The 17,663-nt window shown below is 38.3% G+C and overlaps 1 protein-coding gene and 1 pseudogene across 6 annotated transcripts in view; one reads left to right on the forward strand and one right to left on the reverse strand.

The window, feature by feature from the left end:
- Positions 1-3,714: 3,714 nt before the first annotated feature.
- On the reverse strand, positions 3,715-8,131 carry LOC148026990 (uncharacterized; annotated as a pseudogene).
- Positions 8,132-14,459: 6,328 nt separating this feature from the next.
- LOC148026991 (Mitochondrial substrate carrier family protein) overlaps positions 14,460-17,663 on the forward strand; it is a 43,307-nt gene continuing 40,103 nt past the window's right edge. For 3 of the 6 annotated variants that reach the window (XR_015692921.1, XR_015692922.1, XM_087691532.1), the window contains exons 1-2: positions 14,460-15,976; positions 16,072-16,190. Coding sequence is in view for 4 of the 6 variants with exons in the window: in XM_087691532.1 (XP_087547658.1) it covers positions 15,082-15,976; positions 16,072-16,190 (1,014 nt within the window). In the remaining 2 variants the exon portion in view is untranslated. The remainder of the gene's footprint in view (positions 15,977-16,071; positions 16,191-17,663) is intronic. The other 3 variants (XM_087691531.1, XM_087691533.1, XM_087691530.1) reach the window with 3 other exon arrangements.

The raw sequence follows: 17,663 nt of genomic DNA on the forward strand, positions 1-17,663 counted from the left end.
CTAACTTTGGAGAATATCAATCAGTTATTAGAATCACTGTTAATGATAGCAATAGTGAAAATTTTGAAATTTGAAGCAAGCTTGAGGTTTGGTTATGGCTGCCAGGAGACAAGCAGTTAGGGTTTGCCTTTGTATGGCCAGCAGAGATGGAATTTTGCCAAACCCTTTTAGCTTTAGGAAGCCCACTTTGGGGGCTATCATTGCCTGCCATTATTGCGTCTTCTACAGGCTGCGCCATGGTGATGAACATGAGGCTGCAAATTCTGCGCCTGATCTGCGATTTCTTCAATGTTGCCCTCCATGACACATAATGTTGCCCTTTGATGTGCCACGCTAGGTCGCCTTGTACTAGGAAAGAAGTCCTTAGTAGAAGTCAAGAGCTGAAATGCTCTCCTTTGGCTTCTCCAGGTCCTCCAAGGTCATGGGGTCAAGGTGGCTATGGAGGTAAGAGGGAAAAGATGAAGATGGTGGAAAATCATGTGCACTTAGTGAAGCTAAAAGGATTAGAGGAGGCTTTGATACCATGTGAATACTCAAAGTTTGCAGCAAGAAGGATGTGCACAAGGGAGATGAGAGCTCAAAGTATAAGAATAAAATCTTGTTTACTAGGTTGCTTAGAGTACAACTTGGGTACACTCTCTCACACTGATAGTGACCCATAGGCTGTTTATATAACCTTTGCCAAGCTAGGGTTAGGGTTTTCCCTGCCCCTTAAGGCCATTCGCATACATCTACCCTTATAGACCCTTGCTTAGGGTGGATTCCCATGCCTACATTCTAACACTATTAAGGCTTAACCACATCAAATGGATAAGTAAGCCAATTGAAAGGCCCAAACACCACCTAAAGGCCACTTAAGCCTAGCTCTTTGATTAATTAGGTCAAGCTTAAGACATCAAAGGCCCTACCCGCATAAGACTACCAATCATCGCTTGGGTAGCGTCTCGATCCCAAGGTAGAGCAGACTCCCGCCTTCACACTCAAGGACAATTCAAGTCGAGTAATCATTGGTCAAAGACCAAGCCACTTTTAACCAGGTTGTCAAGCCAACTCTTGCAAGTTGTCGCACTGAATACGTGATATTGGTAACTAATTTTTATGATTTACTCTAGCCTTCCTCAATAGTTACGACACTCCAAATAATCTAATATCTAGAACTCAATAAACTTGCTTATTCTCGCACTTCATCTCTTAAATCTTCACAACTAGGTCTCTACACTAGACACTAAAATACTACACCTAGGGTTTTTATCCCTTAGAGATTTGATTTTAGGGCAGCATAGATCCAATGGATCTATCTATACATTTCCATTTAAATTCCTTTTAATTTATCTCTTCTCTATCTTTATATAATAATTTAATTTTATTATTTATTAATCATTTCTTTTATGTCGTAGATTAACACACCATGTATACTCTTAATTATGTCAAATCAAAAACACCATGTTTATATGGATATTTTTTTTTAACGCGAATAACATTAAATTGGTTGTTTTTATTTTTTTAGAAAATTTACTAAAGCATAAAAATTTTAACTTTCAGCTTTTCCATGGAAATATTATAGTTTTTATTGATGCAAAACATAATTTTTTTAATGAAAACTGAAATTTTTACTCAAAAATAACAATTTTTGAATTTTTCAACATGTTAAATGATCTCCAAATGTTATCAAAAAAATTTAGTAAACTTTTAACATTAAAAAATTCATATGAAAAATATTATAACTCATAATTATGCAACAATTTTTTTTATAAAAATTCATCTATTCCCTTTTAAAGCATTTTTAATTTTTTTAATTTTTAAAATATAAAATCAAACATATATAAATACAAAAAACCATTCAAAGTTGGGAATGAGGTTTGAAGATATTTTATAAAAATTATAAACCAAATAAATATTTATGTTGCATCACTTATTTATGTTAAACGAGTTAAGGCACTTACTTAAAGTACGAGGATCGCAATTACGCTTTTGGAAACCGTGTCCCTTGCAGTCCTGGCTAAGAAGAAGTCTATCCAATCATTGTGCACCACAAGCTCATCATTTCTCATCTCCTGAGAGATCTATTTGCCAAGTGTATAGTTGCCTTAGGAATAGCCCCTTAGAACTCTTTTAGATTAATCTTGATTAGTTTTGAACTTGTGACTATGGCTTCCATGGAGTTGGGGATGATGACTAGTGAAGGGGGAGAGGGTAATTAAATATCTCCATTATGCTTCCACTAAATCAGGAGTGAAGTGAAGCGATTGGAAGGTGAAAGATTGTTCTCCTACCCTATCACTTCAGATTAGGTAGGTATATTAAAGCTAGTTTGGCATCAAGAGAAGGATATGGCGATGATCTTCAATGACAAAGCATTGACTTCAATTCTCCCCTCTTGCTCTCCAATTACATTCTTTTGCAATCTTCTAGTTTTGATTGGCTTGGAAAGCCTTCTATCTCTCCCTCTCTCCAATGATGGTGTCCTCTTTATCATGTTCTTTCTCTTTCTCTCTACATGTACCTCCCTCGAGTCTCCCTCAAGACCCCATGCTTCAGTTGATGATATAGCCTTTATCCAGGTCTTGGTCTCCGTAAAAAAAAGTCACCAAGTATGGTGTTGCAAAGCTCTCCATTATCTGAATTCCTAGATCTAAGCTGTGGCAGAGCACTGACTGACAACCTTAAGAAAGGTTAGAGACCTAGACACTATGTGCTGCTTCCTGAGCAAAATAGCAAACACTTGACAAAAGAGATCTGTGGATTGAGAGATGCAATGTGACACCGCTCTAAAGGGTAAATAAATGTTGAGCAAGACCTATGAAGGTTTCAAGCTAATCTCTGGATGGGATCAACTTCAAGGAAGGATCCGTTGCGTTTCTCTTTGCCTCCACATTGCCATCATCATCATCACGACCACACGCCATACGAAACATGCTTCTTGTGTCTCTCCTCGCTTCGAGGCTGCGCCTTTTCTCCTTTTTAACAAGAGAAAACATAACCACACGCCATGTCTGCTTCTTGTTAGGGTTTCGGGGGAGGGAGATTCTGTATGTTGCTTTGGATGTCCGCGTCTCTACTTGATTTATGCCAATAAGAGTTTGGAAACTTTTAAAAAAATGTCATGAGAGAGAAATCTTTGCTTCGGCAAAGCTACCACCACCATGACTGCAATCTCCTGCTACCAGGCACTTTTGTGCTTGTCTCTTGTGCAAAGGCGCACCTCTCTCTCTCTCTCTCTCTCTCTCTCTCTCTCTGTTTTTGATATGTACGGATTTCACGTAGCGCTACAGTACCAGGACGATAGCGATGAGGCTTCTTCACGCCTCCAGTGGTAGGAGCTGACTTACGTGCAGCCTTGGTAGCAAGCTATTTGCGCGGGGCCTTGCTCCTGTCGACTTGCATGTGGTTTGCTTTGTGCGTGCCATCTCTCTCTCTCTCTATTTTCATTGATGGCGTCCCCCTTCTCTTCACGACCCCTCCTATCTCCTACGTCCACCAATGGCCTCTCTTCTTGCTAATTTTTAATTTTTCTCTTGTAATTCATTTCCTTCCCTTCCAACTCTTTAATGATAGTTGGACTATTATCTTTACCAATCATGTTTCTTATACCTCATTTTTCCTACAATCTCCATGTTTACTTCAAAGATATAACAAATGATGTCCGCAAACTCAAGTCAAGTCTTTAGTGAGGTGCCAAAGTGAGTATCATACTAATATCCCCGGCTCACGATTCTAGTGACCCTTTGATTCCTTGAGAGCCTCTTGGTCAACCTCTTCCACACGCTTGTGGAACAAGTTCCACTTATATGACATCTTTCCTTGACCCCTTCCCTTGGAGCCTTTCCATTCATTGATTCTCCTTGGAAACCCAAAGATGGAAGAAGCTTGTGGACTATCCATTGAGCATCCACAACTCCCACTTTCTCATATGAAGGCTTCACACACCTCCCTAAGGTGAAGTCGACCCCATCCATGAATCAAATCATTTTGGATTAGATGCCAAGCACATTTCCATGCATTTCTTGAAAACACAAGAGCCATTATCTTGACAAACCCCCTACATGGAGGCTTATTTGGATGTTTGCATTGGCCAGAGCTTTCTGTAGTCACTCTATGAATTTCTAAATTTTTTTAAGCACATTGTCATTCTCCAGGACACCTTATGACTTGGCTCTAAAGCAGGTTGAGATATCTCAAGGCCGTACTTTTTAACAAGTTCTATATACATTTCAACATCAAAGTTATCCACACCGAGGTCTTCATCCCATATAAAAATGTACTCATACGAGACCACTACATCAAGATGTAGAAACCATTTTGCAAACCACCATTTTGAATGTTTTCTTGCATACTAAATTTCTTGGGCACTTAAGTCCTCTATCTGAGAACTGTGAACAGTATATTACAGGATAGGACATTTGGCCATCTATCTGCCTTCTTATACACCCATATGCAAGATCTAACCCAAAGAACTGAAGACCAGTCTCAGTGAATAGAAAAATAGCATAACAAGTGCAAGTAACATTGAAACTACCCCCAAAAAAAGTGCTTTGCATTGCGGGTTACGAAGGGCCTGTAGGTGTTACTTAGATGATGTGCCGAACCACCACAAAGCTCCTAGACTTGCCTCTTTTTACTAAAGCAAAATCAAGTTTGGCATTGGAAAGAGGGGAATCAAGGGAGAGAAGACAATATCTTATCTTCTCTAGATGATAATAATTCCCTATGGGAAATTTTTAGATTGGTCATGGTCGGGATTCACTAAGGAAATCTATCAGATTTTATCTATAGCACCACCTTTCTCCCGTACAAAAGACTTCCTTGTATTGACATCTCTTGGCCATACTGCAGGGACACAACCTTCAAAAACAACAACAACGAACACCGCATCTGCATTAAATCAATGTAAAAAGTTGGTAACAATGTGCTAATTGTGTACAATTTTGCTAAAAGGTTTACAATATTAGGCTTTGTTTCTAAGTGTTGTCATTCTCCCCCACTTAATTGCAACGTGTCCTCACGAGCACAGCTACATCACGAACATCCAACATCGTGAACACTACTACCATGAGCACTGCTACGCAACCTCAAAAGAAAAATATACTCTCCCTCACTTAATTGCGAAGTGTCCTCGCGAGAACAACTACAAGAGCTGCAAATCCACACATAGAAAACTAGTAGACACTGAAAAGATAGGAAAATATGTATTGGTGTCATATTATTAAGCAAGCAAGACAAATGTTTCAATTAAATTGTATAAAAACTTGTGCACACTAACATTTCCCTTACTCACTCTCCCCAATAAAGTGCATAACAGAGCTTCATCGAGTGCATAGAATATACCAACTTTCTAGAGCCACTAAACAATAAAAATTCCTCTAGGCAAGAAACATTTCACACTATTATCCCACTATGAATATTGCTTATGAAACAGCATCACTGATAAGGTCCATGCCTAACAAAGAACCCAAACAAAGCAAGCTAATATGACAACACCAAATAGGACTCCTATGGTTTAGTTGCTAACCCTCCATGTTCTACTAGAACAACCAGTCAATGGTCGCTAACTTCCAACTGTCCAAAGTGTTTGTTTTTTTTTTAATTTAAATAATAGTGTCTTTCTGTCAATGCCAAAAGAGTATATACATTTATTCTCCTTCCCAAAAGGTCCCACCCCAAAGAGATGCAAGGCATCGAATGCAGGGCACCCGTCAAGGAAATCCCTACAGCCTACCGAGACCTCAGAGGCGATGGTTATCTTCTTTTGGTGTTTTTTTTTTAAAAAAAAATTTAAACCATGTAATCTCATGGCTTTTTTTTTTCTTTTTTATCTTGCTTTATTGCTTGCTTTTCGAAGAATAAATATATAGACTCTTCCAAACTGTTATTATTTGGATTGGATTTTAAGTTTTGTTTTGGTTTTTTTTTAAAGGATCAACTAGAAGGCTAAGAATGCATCACTTAATTGAATGGTCAAATATTTCAGCTCAACAACTTCACTAGAGGAATCTAATCTAGCACATAATATTAGTCACGCTGGCTAGGCAAATGATAAGCAAAGATACTCATTAGCTTAGCAGCTCTCGTCCACGCTACTCCTAGTCAAAATTTTGTGGAGAGAACATTGTTACACATCGTTTAAAAATTGACAAAAAGATAGGGAAAACTCTATTGGATTCCTAATCAAACTTCCATACAATGAAATTCACTATGTCACACACATCACCCCCTTTCAATCACTCCTTCGTGCAAAGTCCGATCCCATGTGGGTGGATTCTCATATAGACTAAATTGGTTATAAATCTTTTAGTGTATTTGTGTTTTAAAATTTGAGTGTCGTGTTTCTTCTGTAGGTATTTAGGTTGAAAAAACTCTAAATGATTTCAATCAAGTTATATTTCTTAACTTTCACTTATTTCAAACGAATATAAATAGATAAATTAGATATGAAACAACCTGTTATGTACATGGATATTGCAACTCCAAGATAATATGAAGATAATCATGCAGTGGTTCGCCAATTGCAACAATCATCAAACCTGCACAGAACTCAACCACTAACCATTAAACCATTAATATGTTAGATCAATAAAGAGTGAAACTCCTTTAAAAACCGGCCATTTAGTCAAACTTCATTGTAATGAGCTCCTAGCACTAAAGGAGTATCCCAACCGTGTGTACAACTAACTATCTAGCCATGTGAAGACTAACTAAACTAAAGTGCACTAGAACCTAAAATATGAAGGTATCAACAAACCAAAAGTTTTTTTTAAGGATTATTTGTTTTGTATGTTAAAAAAAAAATATGTAGAACAAAGTAAAAACCCAAAAGACTCTAAGAAAACAAAATATCTAAACTAAAATCTTCAAGCTCCCTAAGATCGTCTACTGCAAATAACAACCCTAATCCAAAATCATCCACACTATCTAAATCAAAGCCTATCAACTAAACCATCAGATGTAGGATGCTCGTGAATAGCCTCCAACGTAGACGCATCAGATGTGATAGACTGACTATCAGGTGCATCGCTAAAAACCTCCATCACATCATAGAGCATAACTGTAGTTGCATCATCATAATAGGGCATATGTGCCACTCATAAACATCCTAAAGAGTAGCCCTCGATTGCATCCATATACCAATAAATATAATCCCAACAGGGACAACTAACATTTACTTGATCATCGGGATATGATGGAGTAAAATGGTAAACAATATCTTGATATCGGGAAAATTCCTGTTGCTCTCTACCCACCCTGGACTGAGCAACACCACGCTTTGGTGAGAATACACTATCATAATCATGGCACTGATAAGTATAACCTATAGCATCATGCATTACACTGGTACCATAATGTTGAAAGTAAGTACGACACTGCCAACACAGAAGATGAGCATGCACGAAAAGATGTTGCTGACACTGTCTACAACCAAATGGTGGATGATATTGCAAACAAAAAATGATCACAAAAGAATAACTGCAATAGGCCTCTCCCCTCGGTGCATATAAGAACATGACATGCGTTTGAAAATGCGGAATACTATAAGACCTGGACATGAATAGGATCAGAACTATCAGCATCAGGATGAGGATAAAGCGCATCCATCCACATAAACCATATCTGCACCCCATCAAAAACTCCCAAAAGAAAAGAAATCCAAATATATATTATTAAGGGATTATTCTAACCCCTAACCTAACTATATCTAGCTAAACTAAGTCACAAAATATTTGAGACGGAGGCCATTAACTCTAAATATCTCATTTTTAGCATTAATAGCTTGTACATCAAGAGAACCATTATCATAAACTTTAACAACCTTAAAAGGTCCTAACCAATGAATTTTGAGCTTCCCAGGAAATTTTTAATATCAACTATCATATAATAAAACTAAATCATCTTCTCTAAACTCTTGTATTTTAATGTTCTGATCATGCCACGTTGTACGATATTTCGGCATTGCTTCTAAACTTTGTAAAGCTAATAGCCTTTCCTCATCTAACTGCACCAGCTGTAAAATCCTTTGCCTCAAAGATTCAACCTCACCTAATCGTAATGAGAGGGCGATTCGTAGAGTAGGAAACTCTTGCTCAATTGGGAATATAGCATTAGTTCCATAAACTAAATTGAAAGATGTATTTTGCATTATCACTTTATAAGTGGTTCTATAGGCCCATAATGCCTCATACAAACGATCATCCCAATCTCTTCAGTGAGAAGCAACCATTTTAGTTAAAATCCCACAAATAATACGATTGGTTACTTCAACCTGACCGTTAGCTTGGGGATAATAAGGTGTTGATTTACGATGCTTAATTTGATATAGTTCTATTAACTCACTAATAAGACCATTCAAGAAATGGGAACCTTTATCACTTACTAATTCTAGTGGACACCCAAAACGGGTAATGATATTCTCATACATAAACTTAGCCACATCAATGGCTTTATCCGTCTTAAGTGCTTTCGCTTCTACCCACTTTGTAATATAGTCAGTACATACCAATATATAATGATTAGATCTATATCTAGTAGGTGGATCAATTGGGCCCACAAAGTCAATTTTCCACTTCTCGAAAGGCGCTAATGCCAATATAGGTGTCAAAGGTGTAGCAAAACTCTTAGAAGGACGACCAGTCCAGACATTGCATTTTCAACAATAATAATAAGCATCTTTAAATAGAGTAGGCCACCAATAACCAGCTAATAGAACTGTCCTTGCAGTTAATTCACCGACAAAATGGCCACCACATGGCTCATCATGCAATGCCTTAAGAACCATAGGGACTTCGTCTTCCCTTACACATCGTCGGTAGATACCCTCGCATGGAAAGAATTTATAAAGGTAACCCCCCAATAATCCATAGGAGCGTGCTTGTATTAAAATTTGTCACTTTCGTCGTTTATCAGCACTAGGTGGATAACGAGCTGTGCTAAGAAAATTTGCAATATCAGCATACCACGGAACTTGCGTCTCCACAGTAAAAAGTGTTGCATCTGGTAAATCATACTCCACACGTTCTTCCTTATCAGATGTTAATAATCGTAAAAGATGACCTGCTAGAACATGAGCTCTACAAGGACGAGTAACTATTTGAAAATCAAACTCCTAAAACAACAACATCCAATGAATCACACATCTCGAAAGTTCTGCTTTATTAAGCAAATACCTAATAAATGGTAAATTTATTCCCTAATAAATAATGATGAATTTTTTCCACCGCAAATACCATTGATAAGCATTCTTTCTTAGTGGTAGTATAATTTCTTTCCGCATCACTTAAATTATGACTTGCATAATAAATTGGATGATCCACCTTATTATCATTCACTTGGCATAAAACGACTTCTATAGCATACATAGATGCATTGGCATAAATATGGAATTCTTTCGTCCAATCCGAGGGTGCCAATACAGGTCCTTCAATTAACTTTTGCTTAAGAAATTCAAATGCTTTTTGGCAAACATCATCCCAATTGAAAGGAGTATCCTTTCGTAGCAATTTTATCAAAGGTGAGGCCACTTTTGCAAAATCAAAAATGGATAATTAATAATAATTTAGATGCCCCAAAAATCCACACAATTGGTTAAGGTTTTTTGGAGGTGGAAGTGCAAAAATCTTAGAAATTTTTATCGAATCCATAGCAATGCCTTCTTTAGAAATGATATGCCCCAACAACGTTCCTTTTGTCACCCCAAAGACACATTTATTAGGGTTCAAGGGGATACCTACTTTGTCACTACGTTCAAACACTTGTGCCAATTAATCATGCATTTCTTTTGTCATCCCATAAACACAAAAATCATCTAGAAAAACTTCCATTCATTGTTGTAGAAAATCTTGATAAGCAGCAATCATTATTCTTTGAAATGTTGCGGTTGCATTGCACAAACCAAAAGGCATTACTTTATAAGCAAATGTACCCCATTTAGTAGTAAAGGTAGTTTTGGATTGATCTTGTAAATGAATTAGCACTTGGTTGTAGCTGCTAAACCCATCCATGAAAGAATATAGCTTATGGCCTACAACTTTATCAAGTACTTGATCAGTAAATGGCAAAAGAAAATGATATTTACGTGTTTTGCTATTTAGCTTTCTATAATCAACACAAATGCGAATCTTCTTATTGTTCTTCTTGGGTACTACCACAATAGGGGAAACCCATTCACTATATGCAATAGGATATATAAATCTTGCATCAAGAAGCTTAGTAATCTTAGCTTTGATCAGTTGTGCATGCATAGGATTTGTTCATCGTTGGTGTTGACATATGGGTTTTGTGCCTGGTTCTAGATCAATATAATGCCGACGAATTTCTACTTTAATACCTTTAAGGTCAATATAAGACTAAGTAAATTCCCTAACATATGCTCATAATACCTCCTCAAACCTTTTTTGATCTTGGGATTCCAATTGAGCTCCTAGATTTAAATATTTCCCTTTTTTCATTTCTATTTTAACCACTTTCACTTGGGGCTCTTCAAGAAACAAAGGGGCTATTTTCTAAGGCTTGATTGTAGGTACATCCTCAACTATCCCCATTGATACATTTTTAAGCAAACTATTCTCGGCACTCAATTCTGGTTTTTTTTCCCTCACATTCACAGAATGTACCAAGGGTAAAGCCCTATAAGGAATAATAGCGAGATTATCTTGAGTAGCACCATCAACCTCTATTCCATAGACATTTACTACCTTAGAAAAGGATTTTGTAATATATCTTTCCCAATTTTTACCCAAGCAGCCATTAGTGGCGTTTAAATCCTTATTAGCCTTCATTATAAATGAGGATTTGATAGAATCAATTACGCTAGGTATCTGCTCTAAATCACATGGATATTGAGCATGTAACTTACGACGATATTGACGTAAGATTTTATTGTTCTTTACTAAACATTCTTGATCATCTAAACTCCAAGACCATTGGTTACCCTTAAGCTTAAGAATCAATGAATGCATATCCTCATTTTCCTCACCTTGAATTCAACAACCTAGATAATGTATGACTTGTTTAAGTTCTACAAAATCCCTTAGTGTTGCAGGTTCAAACCATCTAAGTTGTGGTTTCCATCCCCATAGATAGTAAAATCCATCACCCTTTCTTTGGGATGAGATAATACAACCTCTAGCATATTTTGCACATTGATCTTAGCGGGCTTAGATTGGACTCGTTGATAACCAAGTAGTGATCCCTTAGAACAATGACATATCTTTTGCGTAATTCCATTGAAGCGCTTAAAAGGATGATACAACCAAGGAGCAATAGTAGGGTTTTTCATTCGAGTTTCTGGTTCAAAAGTACACTTACATTTATCTTTTTCCCAAAATCTATTAGTCTTTTCATATTCGTCCTAATAGTTCCTATCTATAGGTAAGGCTTGTTTCATCTGTAACTCCCCACTACTAAAATTTGACCTCTATTCTTCTAAATACAACTCTAGAAGTGAAATTTCATATAGATATCGCCTTTCTCTAAATTGAAATTTTGCCTTTTCCTTTTGTAACTCAGTAATCTTCTTCATTGCTTCATTTCCAACAGTCATTGCTACCTCACGTTCTACTTTCAATGCCTTGTTTAATTCTCTGATAATCCTATCATAATTACCATGATGTTCACTAGATGTTTATGCAAACCTATGTAAGACCGAAGCTGAGTCATCCTCATCATCATGCGATATTGGTCTTTGTAATGGTTTGCACCTATTCCTACTCCTCCGTTCTCTTTCCTTTCTTTCTAACTAGTGACAATAAGTTCTTTTAGCTATATTTGGCAATTGTTCAAATCCAAAGGGTAGAGCATTTTCCTCATAAGGGAAAGCAGCACAGACCCTACTCTCAAGTATGCCATTATTATTCTCAGTAATGTCAAATTTATCCATATTTTCCAAAGAGGTTTTTGAGATGTCGTCAACATTAAATGTCACTAACTTAGGCATCTCTTCCTCTTCTAATTCATCCATAGAACCCGCTTCTGCCCTGCTATACGTAAAAAACACATCTTCTTGATTATTTTCTTCCTGATCCATGGATAATCACGAATATGTTTCAAGCAAATCAAAGCATTCTGCTTCCCCTGTAGAGAGCATTAAGTAGTCTAGGGTTGTATTTTCAGACGTAGACAACTAGTGAGTAATATCACTATCTGAATCATTGTCTGATGAAAGTCTAATGAAAATGTTATAGCATATTCACCAATACCCATCTGTTCTACCTTGTGAGACTGATGTATTGTATTTACCTCTACTTTTTCTGCTCTTGCTGGGCGTTGTGTTTTAAATAACCAAGCATAAGGCCCTTCTTATCGGTCCTCTCCATTTCTAAATTGTAAAACTCACTGTTGGATTTCTTATCCATTTCACTAACCATCTCATCTCTTGGCTCTTTCAAAAATCCTTTTGAAATAACTTGTATTTTAACCCTATCATTTCTAGGACCAATCACAATTGAACCTTTGTACCAATCCTGAGTGCACCTTGCTTAGTATAACCAAGGTTGACCCAACAACACAGAATATGAAGAGATATTTGACAATGAGTGAACTACTAAGTAATTCACATGAAATTCTAGGCCAACAATTACAGATTTCACATTTTGAAGTAACCCCAAAGGAATCACTTTCCTTTGATTAGCCACACGTAAAACGATATGGGTAGGTTCTAGATTCTTCAACCCTAATTCTTGCATCATTTGTTCGGTCATCAAATTGACTGTTGAGCCACCATCTAACTGCGCTTCATTCAGCAAGTAGCCATTAATAGTAGTATCTATAATTGGAGCTCCTAGATCCACAAACAAATCTACTATTTTTACATCCTTAATTGTTGTTCTTTTGGAAGAATTTGTGGTTACTTTAGGAGCGTTAATCTCAATCCTCTTCCTTCAATGCCGAATGAATTTATGATAAAGTTGCTTTCAACATGTAGGCACTATTTCTAGCAATTGCCAAAGGTTAATGGTTAGAGATACCTGTTCTAATGTAGTCCAAAGATCACAGGTCTTCTTCAGGGATTCTACCTACTCTTTACTTCCTTCCTTAGAAGGTATCAGTATTTCAGGAAAAGGAGCTACTTCTACTTAAATCTTAGGATTTGCTAAAGGCACTGGTAATAATAGATGGTCAGAGGAATGCTGTGGAGAATCTGACTTAGGTAGCTCTATATTAGGATCTATATTCTTACATTTATCCTTGCTGCTCCCTTCAATTGTAGACTTTCTTCCTCCAGACCTTTCTCCTCTCGTTGCTGTTTTTGCGCTCTAGTAACTACACCAATCATAAGTTCAATCTTAAAGGTTACCCTACGGGGTATGAATTTAGACCTAACTCCTGTCACTTGCCTTGTTGTTTCTACTTCAACTAAATTTGCGGATGAGGTTGAGGGTTTATTAGAAACTTGCTTACCCCTGTCATTAGCTTTGTTATCTTCTCACTTAGGGAATTCTCTTCGTGATGCCTTTCACTACTACACCTTCTACAAAGAGGTGTAAAGTCTTGATTTTTATGCACATTTGGACAATATGTAGCTATATGACCTTCTTGTTGTTGGCATCGATAACAAATTACTTGTCCCCTAGGCCTTTGTTGTCCATTTTGCCCCATTGGATTACGAAAACTACCATAGTGACCATTAGCACTCAACTATGGCCAAAGCGTCTTCATCTCGCCTACCTGTTTCAAATCCATTCGTGCCCCTGTAGTATCTCTTTTTCTTGTGATGTGGTCCTATAGTAAGCTGCCCACATCCTTGAAAATATGCATGGGATTCAACAAGTGGTTGATTTGTAAGTGGATCTGTTTGGATGCGACTTTGTATGGACCATTTTCAACTCGTACCAACTTTGGGTGTTCATTCGTGCTGGAGGTTGTCCAAGAAAAGCTTCCCTCAGTTCATGACCCTCTGGCAAGAAAGAGACGTGTCTTTGATATACCATCTTCTTCATGATTCGTGACCTTCGGGAGTCTAATTGTGGCCCATACAATGGACATGCATGATAACCTAAGGTAACCAAGGATTCTTTGTCACTCTTCGTGACAACCCCTCTTCTTTCTTCGTGCACTTCCTCTTCTTCTTTGCGAATGACAACGATGGTAAGAAGCTCTTCTTCTCTCTCTTTCTCTCTTTCTCTCCTCCTCTTCCTCTCCCTCCCAAAGCCACTATCTCTTTCACTCTCTCTTAAACTATTTGTGGCAAAATGTCACACTCGGGTTTGACTCACTTTTGTTTAATAACGACGTCGTTAATTTGCATTGCAAACACTTGTCGTTATGCCCCTATATCTTTGTAGTGACTTCCCTCCTCTTTTCGCCATACCCACCTTATTTCAATAGACCCTTTCCCTTCGAAAGAGCCTAGGTACTAAAGAAAAGCTTCTCTTTACCTTATTGTAATACACTATGCCTCCAGCTTCACTATTCACACAAAAGAGATGGAAGGTTGTTTTGTAGTGCTACCGCCTCCGTCTCCAAACCCAGCCTAAGATGAGATGATTCATCCCACTTTCAGGGGCAAAGGGACTGAAGAGAGTCGCACATCCATGCTCCAATATACACGCTGACACGCGAGGAAGCGCCAGCCTAGAAGCTTTTTAAACAACTTGAGAGACCAGCAAGGCACAATTTGATTCTCGTCTCCCCCGGCACTCCGTCTGGTTCGTCGAAATGGTGTGACGTGCGGTCAGCTAGCTGCGCCAAGCTTCCATGACCAGGTTTGTGACCTTCTTCTCATTACGCTGCTGGTTCCATGTCTCACTTCCCATGCTTCCATACAGCAGCCGCAGCAGCTCTCTCTCTCTACAGCTCAGTGGTTGCCCTTGCAGACGCCAAATGCCCTGAAGAATCGTTGCGGCAAAGTCCTAAACTGTCTCTCGATCGCTTCGGCGGAGCTTTTCCATCAATGGATTGGCCCCTGGTATGCTCCAATGCTTGAAGTAACCCTGGTTTACCTGTCTTGAATCGACAGACTGACCCTTGGCCGTCCCAAATGCTTCACATGGAGAGACATTGCGTTTCCAAGGCATCCTTGCAGCCTACGTGACTTCCTATCTGGTCTTCTAACAACACAGGGACTGGTTCTTTTGCTCTGTGGGCGTTTCCGGGATGCCTCTTCCAAACAATAGATCATCCTTATATGATGCATCTCCCCACAAGAACAGTAGATCATCATTATTTGATGCATCTCACCAGAAGGCCGTGAAGTTCTCTACGAACGTAAAAGTCGGATGGTTGAAGTCAAGAAACTGGATAGATACTGTAGAACCGGGGGCTCCTACCTGCATTTCTGGCAAGAGTGAGTTTATGACATGGCCTAATAAACTTAATGCTTGTCTCAGTTTGCAAGAAGAGGTGTCTGCAGGCATCAAAGCACCCATGCTTGACTTTGAAGGAGTTTCCAGACGGCCAGGACATGGAACTGTCAAGGGATGGGAAGTAATTAAAGCAGGAATGGAGAAGGTATTGGGGCGTTCTATTTTACCTGCAAGAGGTGCAAAATTTTCAGGCGTTTCAGCTGTTGTGTATGCAGCCACTACTGAGAATGTTGGTACTATCGTATATAGCTCGACCTCGACACTGGAGCCACAAAGTTGCTTGTCAGATGTTAACTCCAATTCAGAAGCTTTGGACATGAAATGCGCACCAGGTCATGCATACATCAACACTCAGGCTGTTGTTGATGGAGCCAGGACTGAAATTGAGAGTATTGCACATGGTGAAACAATGTCAATGGATAGGGAAAACACCCTCTCAAGTGCACAGCTTCACAATCCTGCAAGTGTATCCAAGAACAGAGGATCTATTAATCATGCTGAAAGTCTGAATAAAAAGTCCGCATGGTTCTTGCTGTCACATGATAATGCTCTGGCTGGGGCACTAGCTGGTGCTTGTGTTAGCCTTTGTCTACATCCTGTAGACACAGTGAAGACTGTAATTCAAGCTCAAAGTTCAGGTCAAAGATCTGTTATCAAGACTCTTGTTAGAATAATCTCAGAAAGAGGTACGAACTTGCATTAAAGAACCTTGATATATTTCTGTAGACAAGTTTTAAAGATCAAAGTATTTATAGCAAATTTTCAACTCACCCTCTTTCAGGTTTTTCTGCTCTGTACAGAGGAATTGGCAGCAACCTTGCTTCATCTGCCCCAATCTCTGCCATCTACACCTTCACTTATGAATCAGTAAAAGCTGCTTTGCTACCTTGCTTGCCGAATGTAAGTCCAGGCGTTCTGTAGAATGGTTGATCTACACCTTCAATTATGAATCAGTAAAAGCTGCTTTGCTACCTTGCTTGCCGAATGTAAGTCCAGGCATTCTGTAGAATGGTTGATCTGCCTCTTTTTGTCTGGTTGGCCTGACTCATGCTAATTTTAGTGCCATATAGGTTCTATTAAAAAACACGTGTCATCATGCTTGTACTTATCAATGCACACTGGTTGTTCTGGGTTCTCTGATCACACTCTTGGACACAATTATGTGAAATGGCCTGAAACAGGGCACATCATCATGTGGGGCTTTAGGCCAGACCCAAAATGTTTCACAAAAACGTTTCGTACATAAAAGGCTGCATGGAATAGGTGCAACTTTATCGTCCAAACTTGAATATTTGTGCCTTTTGAAGAAGATGTAATCTATTTCAGGCCACAAATGTGCCATCTTGTGTGCCGACTAAGTAAAGGTGGATCTGCTGTTTCAATCCCAACATTTTGCAAGCAAGAATGGATCTGCTCTTTCAATCACATCATTTTAGAAAAGCAAAAATTGATTCTTCCAATGCGATCATTAAAAGCAATAAGTAAACCGAGGGTCATCGTTACTTCCTTGGATATCTTGATGGGTGCTAGTAGCATTGGTCATAGTGGTCATGGAGTGACTTGGTGCAAATGCACTAAGGCCATGTCAGGGTTAGGGTAGTCAAGTCCTATTTTATAGGACTCAAGTTCCAATTATGGCCATCAAGGAAACTGATCTCTCTCTTTGTAGATGGCTGCCAAAATTCTCTCTCATACAAATGATCAGGACAACTACAGTCAGTCAATTATGATTATCACTTATGACCACTAGATTTGCAATAGCAAATCAGTTCTCTCTCTCTCTCTCTCATCCCACCCCCCACCCCCCTCCTTTTCAAACTTATAACTTTAAGTTCTTCCAACAAGCTCTTGTGTTTTATATATTTAAGTTTCTAAAGTTATAAGTCTTCATATTTTCTTAATGAGGGTATTATGTACCCCTCATTGCTCCTTGATGATGTGGCATTCTAGTGTGGTCCCACTTGAAAATTCACGTTTTTGTTTCCATGTTTTCATTTCAAAGACTCCCTCAATTATACTGTCAGATGAGACATTAGCAAATGAGCATGGGAGGCTTAAACATTTCCTCATCAATTATGCTTTTTTGAAGGTCTTAAAGGTAAAAAAGAGCTAGATTTCTTATTGGTTTGTATGCTTTATTGGTGTAGTTGATTTTTTGTATAGAAGTTGACATAGAACGTTCCTCGTTGACATAAATTATTGGTGTAGTCAATTAGCATAGAAGAGAATCCTATAGCTTTGTTGCCAAGGTAGACTTTAAGACATCTTATACAAATTTGAAAATCTAGGATGGTTGTCTACAATATTGGTTATTGGTTACTAGGTATGAAATATCAGGAAGTAAGAGAGTTTCCACCACCAAACAATATGCTC

Source organism: Lygodium microphyllum, chromosome 13 (genome assembly GCF_053477565.2).
Source record: "Lygodium microphyllum isolate KBCC chromosome 13, Lygodium_microphyllum_v1.1.10, whole genome shotgun sequence".
NCBI lineage: Eukaryota > Viridiplantae > Streptophyta > Polypodiopsida > Schizaeales > Lygodiaceae > Lygodium > Lygodium microphyllum.